This window comes from Argentina silus, assembly GCF_951799395.1.
Source record: "Argentina silus genome assembly, chromosome: 6".
Taxonomy (NCBI): Eukaryota; Metazoa; Chordata; class Actinopteri; order Argentiniformes; family Argentinidae; genus Argentina; species Argentina silus.
The window spans coordinates 7,594,490-7,609,952 of NC_139660.1; the positions used below are offsets into that span (position 1 = coordinate 7,594,490).

The window sequence follows — 15,463 nt, forward strand, 5'->3', positions numbered from 1 at the left end:
AATACACCATCCCTGCATGCTACTCTACAGTCGATACCATGAAGCTTTTCCCCTAATTCTTCTCTCTTCTAGTCTCTCTCTGCCTCTCTCTTGTCCTCTGTCCACCTCTCTCACTTCTCTCTCTTTCTCTCCTTCAAGCCTTCTCTCGGGCCACTCTCTCTGTTTCTACATTGAGCACAGCAACTGGCCCCCTGTGTCGGACAGGTATATGTGCTGTGTGGCTGTGAATGTTTGTCCTGTCATTGCCTTATTCCAATTAGGCGTAACATTTATGATACACACACACTTCTTACCTCTTTTGTTGACCATGAATAGTGGAGGAATACCAGTAGTTGCTGTTATTTATCAGCCTTTTCTTTCATCTTTTTCTTTCAACATGGCAACCATGTTCGTCCCATTTTTGTGTTTTTGGTTGGAAAGATCCTCACAACCAGTGCCATTGAGGGCTTAGACTTTGTTCTGTTACTTTAAGTCTCCAGGATATCCCCCAGTGCTCTGGAATGAGCCTTTTCTGACCACCATGACCTCCTCAAAACAACTACACAAGAGCCTTTTGTCCCCCTCCCTTGACTACCACTGGCCATAAATCCAGAAGCTTGAGTTAAAAATGTAAAATGATTGAGAATGTAAAAACGTCATCTGGGCCAGTAGCTTAGGAACAGAGAATTATTTTTTCCCTCTGCATGGCAGACTTGTGGGAACACAAATATGCTTCTTTCGGCTGCCAGCCCAAGAGTTACCAAGGAGGAGGGATGTAAAAATTGAGGAGAAGTGTGTCTTGTCTTGTTGAATTAAACATAATCATAGTGGCTCACGTAAAGATATTGAATCCTTCTGTCACAGGTTATTAGCCTATGTCATTTAGGTTAAAATCGAATTCTCTGTTGCCTGTGTACAATGTGCAATGTTTGTTCTCATCTGTTTCTCTGACAGAGGGCGTGGCGAATGTAAAGTGAAAGAGAAGCCTGTGGAGCTTGAACATTTCCCAGAACCACCCCCTCCACTTCTGACAGGAGAGAGCCCTGAAAGCAGACACATAGCTGCCCCTGTCCCTGAGTACCACAGACCCACATCCATCTCCTACAACCCTGTGGACACTGCCCTCCCTCACCCCGAGGTCTGCCCCCACAGTGGGCCACAGTCTGCTCCCAGGAGGAAGGTTCCTGTTCCCCAGAGGCCTCCCCCACCCAAACTGGACAAGTACAGACGTCCAGAGATCACTCCCCCGCTCAGCGACTCCCACGAGTCCCTCACTGGCTCTCAGGGAGGAGCCTCAACCACCCGCTCCCCTAGCAGAGAACTTAACCCTGCCCCTGTCTCCACCCATTCTCCAAAGAGGGTTTCTGAGCCGAGCAAAGGATTTGTGGAGAAAGAGCAGGGGGCTGTACACCAAGTGGCAACATCCAATTCTGAGCCAGCTCCTCCTCCCCTGCCACCCTCCTGCGGACCTGCTGCGCTACCCAAGCCCACTATGGATGGGCAGCGCTCGCCGTCACCTCAGTTTGCTCCCCAGAGACTCACAGACAAGCCTCCCGTCTCTCTGCAGGATGAAAACTCCAAAAGGTAAGAGATCAGCCACTTTTCTTAAGTCAGAACTATGATATGATGATGAGACAGTCAGTCAGCTGAGAGTTCATGCAAGAACTGCTTTTGCAAGAGCTGCTTTTGCTGAAGTAGCCTCTGAGAGTCCCTCTCCAGTCCAGTCTAGCCCATGTAATGACTGGGCTGCTCCTCATTATTGTATCTTTATGAGCTACATACAAAAAGGCTTATTGAGGCTCTCCCATTCCCAGGAGAATTAGCATATGAGTACTACCAGTGTACTGCCTAATTTACAGGGGGATCTTTTGCATCTGCAGAAAATACCAATCTTTTACAGGAGCCGTTTGTTCACGTTCTTGGTTCAGACATAATTGATATCATCTGTAGTGAAGTGAACACTGTACATTCCAGCAGCTAGAACCCAAAGTGGCGGGAGGAGCCCAGAAATCGTGGCGTGCCAGGATGTTGGGCATGGAAAAAAAGCTCTAATGTCATAATGTCATATGACTCTGAATCAGCCCTTGTATATGGTTAGAATAACTGTAGCAACTGTATTTCTGCTCCTCTCAAAGAGATCCCAAAGCATGCCACAAAGCTAACAGACTCATGGTCTCCGTCTCTCTCTGTGTGTCTTGCTTTGTATGATATTGTAGGATGGAGGATGTGATGGAGAACAACAATACCGCGGTGAAGAAGGTACCCATCAAGATAGTCCACTCAGAGAGCGTGACAGAGAAAGAGAGTCGACAGTACCTGCTGCACAGCGATGCCACTGTAGGAGCCCAGGGGCCTGGTGTGACCCAGCTCAGCAGCCTGGGAGCTCCAGAACAGTCCTCCTACTCTCTGTTTTGTGCTTACACACGACAGGGGCCTGACAGAGACCCCAACCACCACCCAGCTCCTCAGACAGACCCAGGACCTCAGAGAGACACTGACATGGGCCCTCTCAGGGACCACAGTAGCCTTACTGGCCAACAGGCAGCCCAGCCCACTGAGGCAACCAGCAGCAACGGAGTAGCCCCAGGCACACACGCTGAAGAGGACGTGAAGAGAGAGGAGCTGGCCAGAGACATCATGGGCAAGGACAAGTCTCTGGCTGACATCCTGGACCAGAGCAAGATGAAGACCACCATGGACCTGATGGAGGGCATCTTCCCCCAGGGGGAGCAGCTGCTGGAGGGGGCTCACCAGCGCAGGAAGGTTGCCCCCAAACAGACCTCACCCAGGGCCTCAGAGGAGAGGTCAGCATTGCTTTCTATTGCCTCCCCTTTATCAGTCTCCATCTAAGCCTCAGAAATATATTTTACATGGCTAGTGGTGCTCTATTTAAATATAATACTTCAATATAATACTTGCTTGCCAGTAGCCATTTCAAGGGAAATTTCCCAGATACTACTTTAACATGAAGGATAAGTCCATGAAAGTAGATTTATTTTGTCCTCAAATTACACTTTGGCTGATAAATACACACTACTGAGAGTCAGTGTTTTCTGAACACAAAGCTAGTCCATGTGCAGGTTTTTAAAATGTAGTGATCTTTGCTTTATACCAGGGGTAAATATTGACTAGAAAGATCACATGAAGATGGTGTCATTTCATAGAAACGTACCTTGTTCCAGTCTGACTCTTGAGAAAACTCAGCCACCTGATGGTGAAATAATGAATTACATCGCAGTACCAAAACTAATTTTATCAAAGCACTTTAACAATCCAATGATAAACTATATAATTTCACACCTGTATTTATAGTTTAATTTCTTTCTCACTTCCCTTGCACCTGTTTGAAGACAAGAGATAAGAATCCCAATCGCTGGCAAATTCATGCCCATAATGATCCAGATGAGTACTTGGATGCATTTTGAGCACAAGTACACACCATCTGTTTTTCAGGAATGAGGAAGACAGTCTAGCTACTGCTGTTGCTTTGGTGACCAGCTCTACATACTACAGTACATCAGCTCCCAAGGCAGAACTTCTGATCAAGATGAAAGACATGCAGGAGCAGGAACAGAGTGAGGAGCCGGACTCGGAGGACGAGCTCGATAACGACCTGGCCGATAAGAAGGTAATCAACCCTCTTTATAACACAGTTATTCACAGTGGGGCATTGAACAGTTGATTTTCTGGATGCATTATCCCTTCAATTATATGTTGGGTTATTGAACGGTGTTAAAAAAAAAAAACATCCTACATCTGTTTTTAATGAGCTGAAGTGTGCATTTTCCTGTTGTCCTGCCCATCTCCTGACTGACACCTCTGTCCACCTGTAGCAGGAGCTGATTGACAGCCTGAGTAGGAAGCTGCAGGTGCTGCGGGAGGCAAGGGAGAGCGTCCAGGAGGATGTCTTGGACAACAACGCTCTAGGGGATGAGGTGGAGGCCACTGTGCAGCAGGTCTGCAAGCCCAACGAGCTGGACAAGTTTCGCATGTTTGTGGGGGATCTGGACAAGGTGGTGAGCTTGCTGCTGTCGCTATCAGGCAGGTTGGCCAGGGTGGAGAACGCTCTCAACAGCCTGGAGGAAGACACCTCCCCGGAGGAGAGGGTGAGTTCCCCTTGGCAAGGCTGGGGAGGGAGGTAGGGAGGTAGGGCAGGGTGAGGATGGGGTAGGGCACTGTAACAGTCAGCAGTGGTCAGACACCATGTCACAATGAACTACTCAATGCATTGTCTTCAGTTGCACTTATAGTGTTTGTGTCTCCATTGCTGGATTTACCATTTAAATTGTCAGTCAAAATGCTGTCCTCATGGCTCTTTGACATTTCGCGTTTGTGTTTCCCCAACAGCGCACATTGACCGATAAAAGGAAACTACTTATCCGGCAGCATGAGGATGCTAAGGAACTGAAGGAGAACCTGGACCGGCGGGAGCGCGTGGTCTACGACATCCTGGCCAGCTACCTGAGGGAGGAGAGCCTGGCCGACTACGAGCACTTTGTCAAGATGAAATCTGCGCTCATCATCGAACAGCGGAAGCTGGAGGACAAGATCAAACTGGGCGATGAGCAGCTCAAGTGTCTGACGGACAGCCTGCCTCTGGAACAGAGGCCTCCCCTGTGAGGACACTGGGTGCACACTGACTGTGACTGCCCTTACTGGTTATTATTGACCTCAGCCTGAAGGCTTCTGCAGTTGATCACAATGTCCAGTAGAGGGCAACCGAGAGGGGCTCTCTGACTGTGAGACAGCTTGGGGCTATGTATATATCGCCAGGCTATGTTTTTCTGACATCCTGCTCAGCATCTCAAGCTGATCTGTCTGTGATGGAGCCCTGACAGAGTGCACATGTCATATGTCTTTATATATTTCACACATCTATTATACACAGGACTGCCATGAAACCACATGATTCCACTGGGATGAGCAACCTCCCAGAATGACTCTTCTTTGAGGGTGCTTTCTATTCCCATGGCATCAACCACTGTCCATGTTAGGCCTACGTGAAAGAATAATTCCATGATGTTTTTAGTAATTTATTGTAGCAGTTTGAATCTGTACAGAAGAGTAGCATAGGACAGTATTTTATCGTCAACTGATTTTAGCCAACTTAACTCTTGTTAGTCAACAATGCATGTATCTATGACGCTTATCCCCACATTGAAAAAAAATTATATTGGCGGCCTTTTGCTCAGATGTTTGTTTTCATGCTGTCATCATCTTGGTAAGATTTCCTCTCAAATAATGAGACTTTATTTTTCTGAGCATTCTGCTTCATTGACATCATGCGAAGACATAATGGACCATTTTGCAGCACCTCACCTCTGTATGCTACATGTGAAAAGGAAGTGGAGTGGTTACTGGTCATTTCAAAGAGCACTCATAACTTAACTATGTCAAGACTGAATTACAAGACAGCACTTCAAATCCCAGAATTCTCCAGTCAAAGGAAACGTCCACATCTGATGTGCCTGGGTGTCAAGTGCTCGTACCACTGTAAGGTCTATGTGTCTGATCTTGTATTTGAGTACTTTAGTGCTGTACTCTATGCCCACCCATATTGTGAAGGGAGAATTGTTGAGCCTTCATGTAATATACTCATGTCTAGTAGCCTAAGTTGATTGAGTGTTGCTACTGTATATTAGATGGAAAGTACTTTTACCTCTGCAGGTTAAATCTCCATATGTTACTCCTCGAGGTGCTTGTCATGTTGTGTGCATACAGGTATGAAGGTTCAACTGCCCTGTGAGAGTGTACCGGGAAAAACCCCTACCTTTCTGAATATAGGCAATATCTCACAAGATAAAGGTGTTATCTTTCTTCTAAGACAAATGTATTCCCTAGCTGGGAAACCCACCTCAAATAGGCATACACATGCATAACTGAGGCACATTTCCTGGCTAACTCATACCCTTTTGACCTCAATGTTTTGGTCCATATTGAAGAATATGCTTTTTCTTTTAACCCTGAATTTAAAAAGGAAACATAACTGTACATGCTAAATATTTTGGAGCAGTCAACTTTCTAACTATTGTTGACACCATAGCTACTATGTTCAGTCAATTTCCAAAGGTTAAGCCAATGCTTGAATGAGTGTGTTACAATTTATCTTGCTCCATACTGTACACTGCTACAGCTTGACACTTTAACACTTGTCTAACAGCTGTGCTGCTTTATACAAAATAAAGGGTCTGCTGAAATGTGTGCGTGCGTGAGTGTGTGTGTGTGTACATATTACACTCTCCAGTTTAATATTTAACCCTCTCCTCACTGATGATATAGAGATAAAGTACTTTGACATGCCCTTTTAGACGCATCTAGGGGCCAAGAATACCAGTCATGAGTAATAAGTACAATGAAGGAGAATATCTCACAGGGATGCATGGTGCACTCTACTGTGTTGGTAGAATTATCCTCACCAGAGGGAAAGGACACTAGGAGGATTTTTAACTGCAAAAAGAAGATACGGTAAGCACATACACATCCTTCATCGCCCTATTGTTTTCTCCTTACCCTGGTTAGTTAAATGAATCTGGCTAGTCAATGATTAACTAGGGGAGATATTTGTATATATAGGCCTACATCTCAAAGTTACCTCAGGTGACTTGGATTGAGAGCAGTTTACCGCAGGAGAGAAGGATTGTCCTTATTTTTGTTGTTTGATTAAGGATTTATAGCATTTTTGGGATCCTTTTATAAGAGGTAAATCTTTGTGCTTGCTGATTAATTGTAGCTTGTATGTTTTTAGACAATTAACAATGCATACAAAATAGCTGTATAGTCATTGCTATATTGACTAATAAATGGTGCCGTGGCAGAGTTCAAAGAGCAGGCTATTGACAAACATGTGTTTTGCTTTGTTGGCATTATGTAAGGTCCTTATACGGTATCAATCAATGTGGTTGTCTCTAATCTTTCTGAATACATTGATCTGTCCTTCTGTTTATCAGAGCTGGAGTGACAGCCATCTGCTCAATCTCACTTGCACACCGTTAAGCCAACAGTGCTCAGTGGTCACTTTGTATCCTAATGTACTGTATCATATGACTGTCTGCTGTCACCTCATACAGATGGTGGGAATATGTATTGAAGTTAAGGTGTTATTGTGAAGTTAACTATTGTGAAGTTAAGGTGTTATTTTTTCATTAGGTATGATGGAGACCGGAGACGCGGTGTGAACTAAGTAATGTCTAATATGGCAAGCTTTCTACCTGGACATAAGGATTGAGTCTGCTGTCCATTTGAGACCATTCCCTAATGACCACTGTGCACCCACCCCTGCAACATGGTTTACTTGGTACACACTGCTCACTGGCAGTTCCTTGGCCTGGTGATGGGATGTGTGGGCTGGATCCTAACTATGATGACGGCTGGCCTAAATGAATGGAGATTGTGGCACGTGTCTGATGTGTCTGTCATGACCTCAGGTGTGGCATGGGTGGGCATCTGGAGGGCATGCTTCTACAGTCACAACCTGCCCACCACAGAGTTCTGCCTGGGCATGGGCATCACTGACAGGTTTGTCCCAGTGGAGATCTCTGTGGCCCAGGTGTTGATCATGGTGGCAGCGATCGGTGGACTGGGTGGGAACATCATTGCTACGTACGCTATGAGGAGTGTGTTATTTGCAGTGGAGAGTCGTGTTCACATTAGACTGGTCTTTTTAGTGGCAGGTGTCCTATATGTGCTCACAGGGGCATGTTCCCTGGTACCATTACTCTGGAATATGAGTTCTGTGCTGACCAATCGCACAATAGACTTCCCCCCAGAGTATCACATGCCTCCGGCCCCCGTCAGACAGGAGGTGGGATCGGCCATCGTGATTGGGTTCATTGCCTCACTTCTGGTCATTATCTGCGGGCTTCTTTTTTTGTGCTACAGGTATCCACTCCAGGTCCAGGAGTCCATGGCTCAGCATGACTCTTTACATGACTCTTTACATGCCTCTTTGCCTGGAACAGCCATTACATCACACAATGGAGACAAAAGTGATCACCATGCAAGAGACAATCCAGCCTTCCAGGCAGAGGAGAACACTTAATGGCAGAGGACATTCACCAAGAACACTGATTTCTGTGTAGGAATGTCATAGAATATTTCCTCTTTCTCTCAGTTGATAGTTTATTATGAACATAGCAGAGTAGAGAATCACACTGAACAGGAACATTGATTTGATGAGTTTGAAGGACATCATTGACACACACATTTTTGTCCAATATCGTCAAATGGACAAAAGGACAAAATGATTGATGTATTGATCTTAAATCATTCTTAGTTGACACTATTTTATGATAAAATCAATCATTAGAGGGTGATCATTTGTAAGAGAGAATGATTCCAGAACTTAAAATTGTAAATGAAAGCAGCATATACAGTACACATTGTATAATAAATGCTATATTCATATTGAAATCAATTCCTGGTCATTTTGTTGGCCTGTTGGACCCCTGCCTTGAATCAAATTAACTTGACCAGTGCCCCGCTGTGTGTCACCTACCCTTATTACAGAGCTTTTTGATATGCCTTTATTTTAGAGTTTGCCAAAACTGTAATCTTGTGGAAATTGAATATTGGTTTTGACGGAAATCTCAGTGGGAATTACAGAAATGTCTTTCTTATAAAACGACTTAATCCCTCTGATTACATGATAGAGGGAAATTATAATTTGCCAATTAGATTTTATTTTATTTCTCTGCATGAGCTTGTGCTGCCTTGTGCCTTTTGATTGAACTTTGTCCAGGGAGGTGGTTGCTCTTCAGATCGTAGTGTCCTAGCTCGTAGATGCACAGATGTTGTAATCATACTCCATCTCTCCTAATGATATCTTATCCTAGATAAGATAAGCACCAGAGTGATAACACATCCATAACCAAATAAAGGAGTTCAGATGGAAATGCTATGGTGTGGGTTTCTAGGAGCCTCTGTCATACGAGTGGGATCTCCAGTGGGACCCCTGCTCATGTGACTGGGCTGGGGTAGGAGGCTGACGAGAGCAGGCACGTGAAGCCTTGGCCAGACAGACGGAGAGGGGGCCGCATCACAGTGGTGATTGTTACCAAGGAAGGCACACACACTCAGGCCCGACAGCCGGCTGTACCTCTCTGGGGGTGGCTGGCTGCACTGGAACAAAAGGCCCTGTTCAACTGAGCACGGCCCTTTGTCAAGAACATAGGCCTTACAAGTGGATGACAGACCTGCCCTGTGATCCACTTCACTAGTGCTGTAGTACTACATGATGGGCGGCTGGTTGAAATCTGTGGTGGTTGTCGGCTGCATGGATTGACAGTGTCAGTGTTGTTGAAAATATGCTATTAAACAGGCTGTAAGGTGTGCTTGCTTCACGACTGCATTTTTCACTGTTTATTTTGAATTTGTTGCGAGGTGTACAGAGTGGTTATACTGTCCATCTCTTTCTTTCTATCTCTCTCTCTCACACACTTGCACTCACTCTCACTCACTCTTTCTTTCTCATGAACTTCACTCACTCACAAACCCACCCACCCACGCACGCACACACAAGGCCAATAACCCTGCTAAGAGCAGAGATAAGATGTGATAAGAAAGTACTTTATTGTCAGGTAAAAGCTTATATAGTATATATAATATAATAATTATATAGTATAACTGAGCATAGATGGGTTTTCATATACACAGCTTGCAATTCACTCTCTCATTGGGAAATACATTAAATAGGTTTGAAGGAAAAGCAAACAATGAGTTATGGTTGATGTATATTGCGGCCATCCTGAGATCAGCTGTGTTCCTCATTGAAATCATCTTTGCTGATGAAGAGATAAGTTCAAGGTTACAGATTACAGCAACTTCCCATCAAGACCTGTGGTCATTCCACACTACAGTGCTTTTTATTGGACAAAACTACATACTGTATCTATATTTATTTTCAAAGAGATAAAGTAAACCACATATCAAATATAACAAGCTGAGGAGGTACATCTTCAAAGGCATGTTTTATGGTTAAACTGTACATGTGTAGCTGTTGTTCCACTGCAACCAATAATATGCCTGTCCTTGATTTATATATTTTGGTTCAGTTTCATATGTAAGATAAAACCTCAACTATCTATCTTTTATTAATTGGTACTTCAAAAATGTTAAGATTGTTTTTTTTTATTTTGAATTACATGGGGTGAGGATAACATTCCATGTTGAATAAAAACAAGGCCTGTGTTAGTGTCTTTATTAAAAGGGCAAGGCTGGTTTCCAAAAATGACATCATCTTTTTTTATCTATATGCCTTCAGGTCAAGTACTGTATTATTTAGTTTGAACAACTGGAATTCCAGGAAAATGAACACCTAAGAGTCTTGAGGTACACAATGATCAGTGAATCTCAAGGTCGATTTTAGGCACTGTTTACTATGCTTACTGTAGGTATAGTAACACTTATGCAGCATTTCCAGAAATATAAAATCATAATTAGCAAACACTTAAGATTAAATATTCAGATACAGTTTGTCTAAACAATGTTTTCTCCATTATCAGCAATTTTGAATTTTATCTATCCGCCATTGAGTTTTTTCTTGTCAAGTGCGTTTAGACATTGCTCTGAATGATATGGAGACACACCATTTCCTCTGACCTACAGTAACATTCAGCCCTCAGCACTAGATGCATGCGGTAATCACAGGGAATGTCTAAACGCCATTAAGGGGTCATTTCCACTGTGCTATGCCTCCCTGCTGTTATCTGCACTGCACTCATATCAGGATACTCTACAGGCCCACCCGGTGAGTGTTGGGGTGGTTGACTCCATGGCCCAGCACCCAGTCAGTCTTGCTGGGCGATGGGCATTGTGAATGCCCCTCTCCCTGTCTCTCTCTCATAGATCCAGGCTGTCATGTCTATGGTTACATAATCATTGACATAAAACCACATCATCTCCAGATAATATTACAGAGTAGATCTATAATCTATATTACAGATTAGATCTATACGGTGCGTTACATAACAGTCACCTCATCAGGGTGTGGAGAGAGCTACAGCTCTGAAGTGAAGAGTGCACAGTCAACAGAGACTCTTCACCCTAGTGGCAATTTCATCTACTTTACCTACTGTATGCCATTCCCTTAGTGGTGGAGAGAGAGAGAGAGACAGAAAGAGGGAGGGAGGGAGAGAGAGAAAATGGCCTTGGCCCCTGACCATGGCAAATTTGTGTAATTATGTCAAGCGAGGGCTGCAGCAGGCCAGGGCAACCTGTTCTGCATTCTTCACAGGACATGTTGCTCATTAGAGCGTTCATTAAACACAGCTTAGCTTAGGGACTGACCAGGAAGTCTGGGGGAATTAGGCTCAAGCTGTGTTTCCACCACAGCAGACACACCTGACAAGCCAACTAGACTGTGTTCTGTTTCTGTACTTCTCCTGCCTGTCTGGCTAGGGGATGGTATTATTATTGGGAGAGCTTTGTTCTTGATTTCATGTGTAGTAGTAAGCTTTGTTCTTGATTATAAATGAACATAAGACTATAGACTGAAGGCAGGTGCTCAGGTGAGCAGGTGTTTCACTGTGGCTCCACGCTGTCTCTGACATCAAGAGACACCAATGAACCCGATGAGACAGGAACCAGTGCCAGAAGCAGCTCGCTCACTTCAAAGAACTACCAACTTTCTCAATTTATCATTTGGTCCACAAGGTTAAGTTTCAGAGGGCAGAAACGACAGCTACAAGAAAGACGTCCAATTGACAGTATCTGCATAAACATCTTTATATGTTTCTCTTTAGGTAAATTTGAATGCACATTTACAGTACAGCACATGCACATACTCATACAGACATCTCTGCTCTATGTGTTTGTGCTCCAGTGAGTAATTAAAACATTTGGAAAATGATCATAAATTACAATCACAGTATTATGCAGGTTAGAGTATCATAACAACAGTTTGAAACACTACAGAATTTCAACACTGTTGGCACTGATCACATTGCAAGGAAAATATCCTGATGTCATCCCAGATCAAAGGAGTAAAGAAAAATAGTATTTTGTGACAGTTACTTGAATAATGCTCTATCAGCCTCAGTGCTCCCTATCACTATTTTATGGGGTATTTATGTAATTTCATAACAATATTCACAAATTGGCTTATATTCAGTATTCATTACTAATATAAAAGACATTCATGTATCTTTATTGCAAGTACAGTACTGTAAAACAAATGTTCAATTGCCACATGAAGTTGTTAACATTCTGAATGTCTAAAAGTATTACCTGCGGACAGAGGACGGAGAAACAGTTGCAGGTCTGCATCCAAACTATTTCCTGAAAATCTGATATCCCAACATTTGATTTTGTTTTGTTTTCTGGATATTGCCACTGGTACCCCTATTGGGTAGTTTTTTTGGTACAGAAGTATTAGGAGTGTGTTGTTGCTTTAAAAGCAGCCCCTCAAATAGCAGGCTAAGACAGTATTGAGGCTGATTCCGGAGCTGTCTAACTCAATCCAAGGGACTAATTCATCTCTATGTGCATCTCAAACATACTCTGAGCGCTTCTTGGAGGAATGCTCAGTACTCCTGACCTCGTATCTCCGCTGTAACACGGGCCGGGGGTCTGCCTGCGAGCACAGACAGGAGATGATCAGAAGGAGCCCAGCCACCAAAAGAAGAAAGCCTCCTACCCACCCACAGAACAGGGCATCACCAAACTCCCAGCGCGGCACCACAGAGGGCACAGACTCGTCAAAGTAGCGCACCACTGTGTCATGGGCGACATAGGACACTGGGATCAGACACAGTACCCCAGAGACCATGCACATTACCCCCCCCAGGATCTTCAGGAGCCTCTTGGCCCGGCGGCCCTCCTGTCCCTTGCAGCTGTTGACCAGGTAAAGCCCTGGTATAGCCACCAGGAGCCCCAGAAGGCCTATGGCCAGGGATATGCACATACAGATGCGGGCTAGCTTCATGTCTTGGGATAGGCCCAGCAGGCTGTCATAGGGTCTGCACTCCATTCCGCCAACGTCCTGCACCACACACATCTCCCAGAGGCCTTGCTCGTAGCTCTCGATGGCCAGCAGGTCCGTGGACATGGTCAGCCACTGTGGCATGAGGGTGGTAGCCAGTGCACACAGCCACGCTCCGACATACACAAAGATCCCCAGCAGCTCCAGAGCGCAGGTGCACGGGTCCATGGTCCACGGGCTCTCTGGCCTCCACGGTCGGCAGACCCACAAGAGCTCTTCTCTGGCTGCACCTCAGCTGGAGAGGCTCCTAATGTCCAGTTGGGACAGTGGTTTCTCAAAAAGCACCTGCTAATAAGGGTTGACTAGTCTTGCGCTGGGCCGGGAGCTGTTTCACAAACAGTTCCCACTCACAGAAGCATACATCATCTGCGACTGGGAGGAGAGGGGTTTTCTGACATTTGGCCCTCCCCTTTGTGGTCTCTCCTGCTACTCCTACTGTGCCAATAGTCAGGGGAGGGAGAGGCAGAGACGGCCAGCCTTCGACAAGATCATTGAGAACCCTGCCTGTCTCCAGCAGTGTGCCACATGGGATGCTATTAAATGCAGACAGGATGTTAGTGAAAATGCTGATTGTTGTCATTTCAGGATTGGGAAACAACTCAACTCACCCCTCCTTGTTTTGGTGTATTCTGTTTGTCCTCTTGATGAGGGGTTTCCAGGCAAAGCAAATTGACATGGAAATTATGAAGGAAATCAACAAGGTTGTTTGCACTATCATCTGAAAAACGTCAGGCTGGATAGGCAGATAAGCTTTCCAAAAGCAAGGATGCAAAATCTGCCCCCAATGGAGAAGAAGTCAAATTCCAAATGTGCATTGCACCAAGGAGTCTTTGATGTTTACATTCCACAGTGAGACAAAAAAGTATTCTTATCTTATTACCTTATCCAGCAATAATAAAACCATCATAATACTGTTACATGCATGGATATCAATTAATAAGCAATAAAAAGCAATACAACTAAATTTGTATTGGTTATTTAAGGAAATGTTCATACCTTTTCATATGCAGTGGCTTGAGACAGCCAATCTGAAAGAAAGGCCTTTTGCTGCATGTGATTGGTAGAGATTGGGAGAGAAACAACAGTGCTTAATTGTGTGTAAAAGCTCTGTTTTGAACACTACAGAGTCTGTGAGGACTGGAAGTAGGAGGCTGAAAATGAAGGCTGTGATGTGAGGAAATGTTTCTAAGACATAAACATTCACAGTTGATGTATAAAACACACTCAAACTCACACAATCACACACATGAATACATTAAACCCCCATTCTGTGAAATCCCTCTGCTGTAAGAGAGCATGAATGCTCAGCTGACTAGACTGATCTCTTGGCAGTGGTTGTGTGTTTGCAGTATGCCTGCTTGATTGCGCACATGAATAGTTGTGAATATTCAAAATTTATATATAAGAGCCTCAGTATAATTTGATAATCACAAACATTAAAAACCTTAAGAGTCCTGAAAACTCACGGTGGGTTATTACAAGCTTGTACATCACCTTGTGATCCTCTCTGACTGACCTTTACAGTATGAAAAACATCACTCTGTAAAACCAGAGATTAGCAGTAATTGAATCTGTATTTGATACAGTGGAGAGAAATGTGCTGTACAGTATCTGATCAATTATCTGCATCATAACATGCACTTTTGCCTCCTTGCTGCAAAGGATATAATAAGACAATTGTAATTGTACAGTAATAGCATGCTCAGGGGATTTTTACATGCAACCAGCATATACATTTCAGGTACATGTATAGCTGTTCCAAACTCCCGAATTGAGATGATAATGGCCCTGAAACTAACAGTATGACTAACAATATGAGGAGTGGGTCTGGCTGAGTCTGGCTGAATATAATGGGTTTATGTACACACCTTTGTCAGAATTAAATAAGAACAAGATTGACTCTTCTGATGATATGCAATTCAACTGCATGTCATAGTGAAATTTGACATGACATGATCTTTGCAGGATGACAGTCAGTAACTATATTTGCCACAAGGGAGCATTAGCTGGCAACCGTCTATGATGTTACTTATAATAGATTAATTCAAAGCCCACTCTACGAGCCGTAAGATGGCGCTCTAATATCAACTGAAAGGGCCCTGCGAACAACTAGACACTTTTCAGAGAAGTTCTAAAATAATAATTACAGAATGAAAAATATGTCACGACCAAGCTCTTTCGGTTGCGATTGACAAATTGGTGTAATAATAATTAAAAAAAGTACAAAACTAGGCCTAATATGACAATGTGATCTTACACTTCAATTGCATACAGTATGAACACGTAAAGATTGCCTATCATTCTAGAAATTGTATATTTAGGCAGTCTTGAGATCATCTAACTCAACTAGTGATTTTATAGTCAACACTATTCATGTTATTTAGCGTAGGCTATTATTACAGCCTACTTAATATACATTAATTATTACGAAGACATCCAAAAAGTTGTCACAACTGACACGCTTTCTTAATAACTTGTCTGCAGTAAAAGTGATACATTATGCTATTT

General features: G+C 43.8%; 3 protein-coding genes across 3 annotated transcripts in view; 2 read left to right on the forward strand and 1 right to left on the reverse strand.

Moving 5' to 3' along the window:
• The window catches only part of shroom2a (shroom family member 2a), a 30,922-nt gene extending 24,356 nt beyond the window's left edge, over positions 1-6,566 (forward strand). The window contains exons 7-11 of the mRNA XM_083671948.1: positions 934-1,563; positions 2,196-2,783; positions 3,433-3,607; positions 3,813-4,085; positions 4,327-6,566. Of these exons, the coding sequence (XP_083528074.1) occupies positions 934-1,563; positions 2,196-2,783; positions 3,433-3,607; positions 3,813-4,085; positions 4,327-4,599 (1,939 nt within the window). The 3' untranslated portion in view covers positions 4,600-6,566. The remainder of the gene's footprint in view (positions 1-933; positions 1,564-2,195; positions 2,784-3,432; positions 3,608-3,812; positions 4,086-4,326) is intronic.
• Positions 6,567-7,261: 695 nt separating this feature from the next.
• On the forward strand, positions 7,262-9,216 carry LOC310806250 (claudin-34-like; the record flags this gene model as incomplete). Its single annotated transcript, XM_083672301.1, has 1 exon — positions 7,262-9,216. The coding sequence occupies one exon, from the start codon at positions 7,262-7,264 to the stop codon at positions 8,015-8,017; it is 756 nt and encodes a 251-aa protein (XP_083528427.1). The 3' UTR covers positions 8,018-9,216.
• A 306-nt stretch (positions 9,217-9,522) lies between these two features.
• On the reverse strand, positions 9,523-13,298 carry cldn33b (claudin 33b). Its single transcript, XM_083672530.1, has one exon. The coding sequence runs from the start codon at positions 13,121-13,123 to the stop codon at positions 12,464-12,466; it is 660 nt and encodes a 219-aa protein (XP_083528656.1). The 5' UTR covers positions 13,124-13,298; the 3' UTR covers positions 9,523-12,463.
• Positions 13,299-15,463: the final 2,165 nt, after the last annotated feature.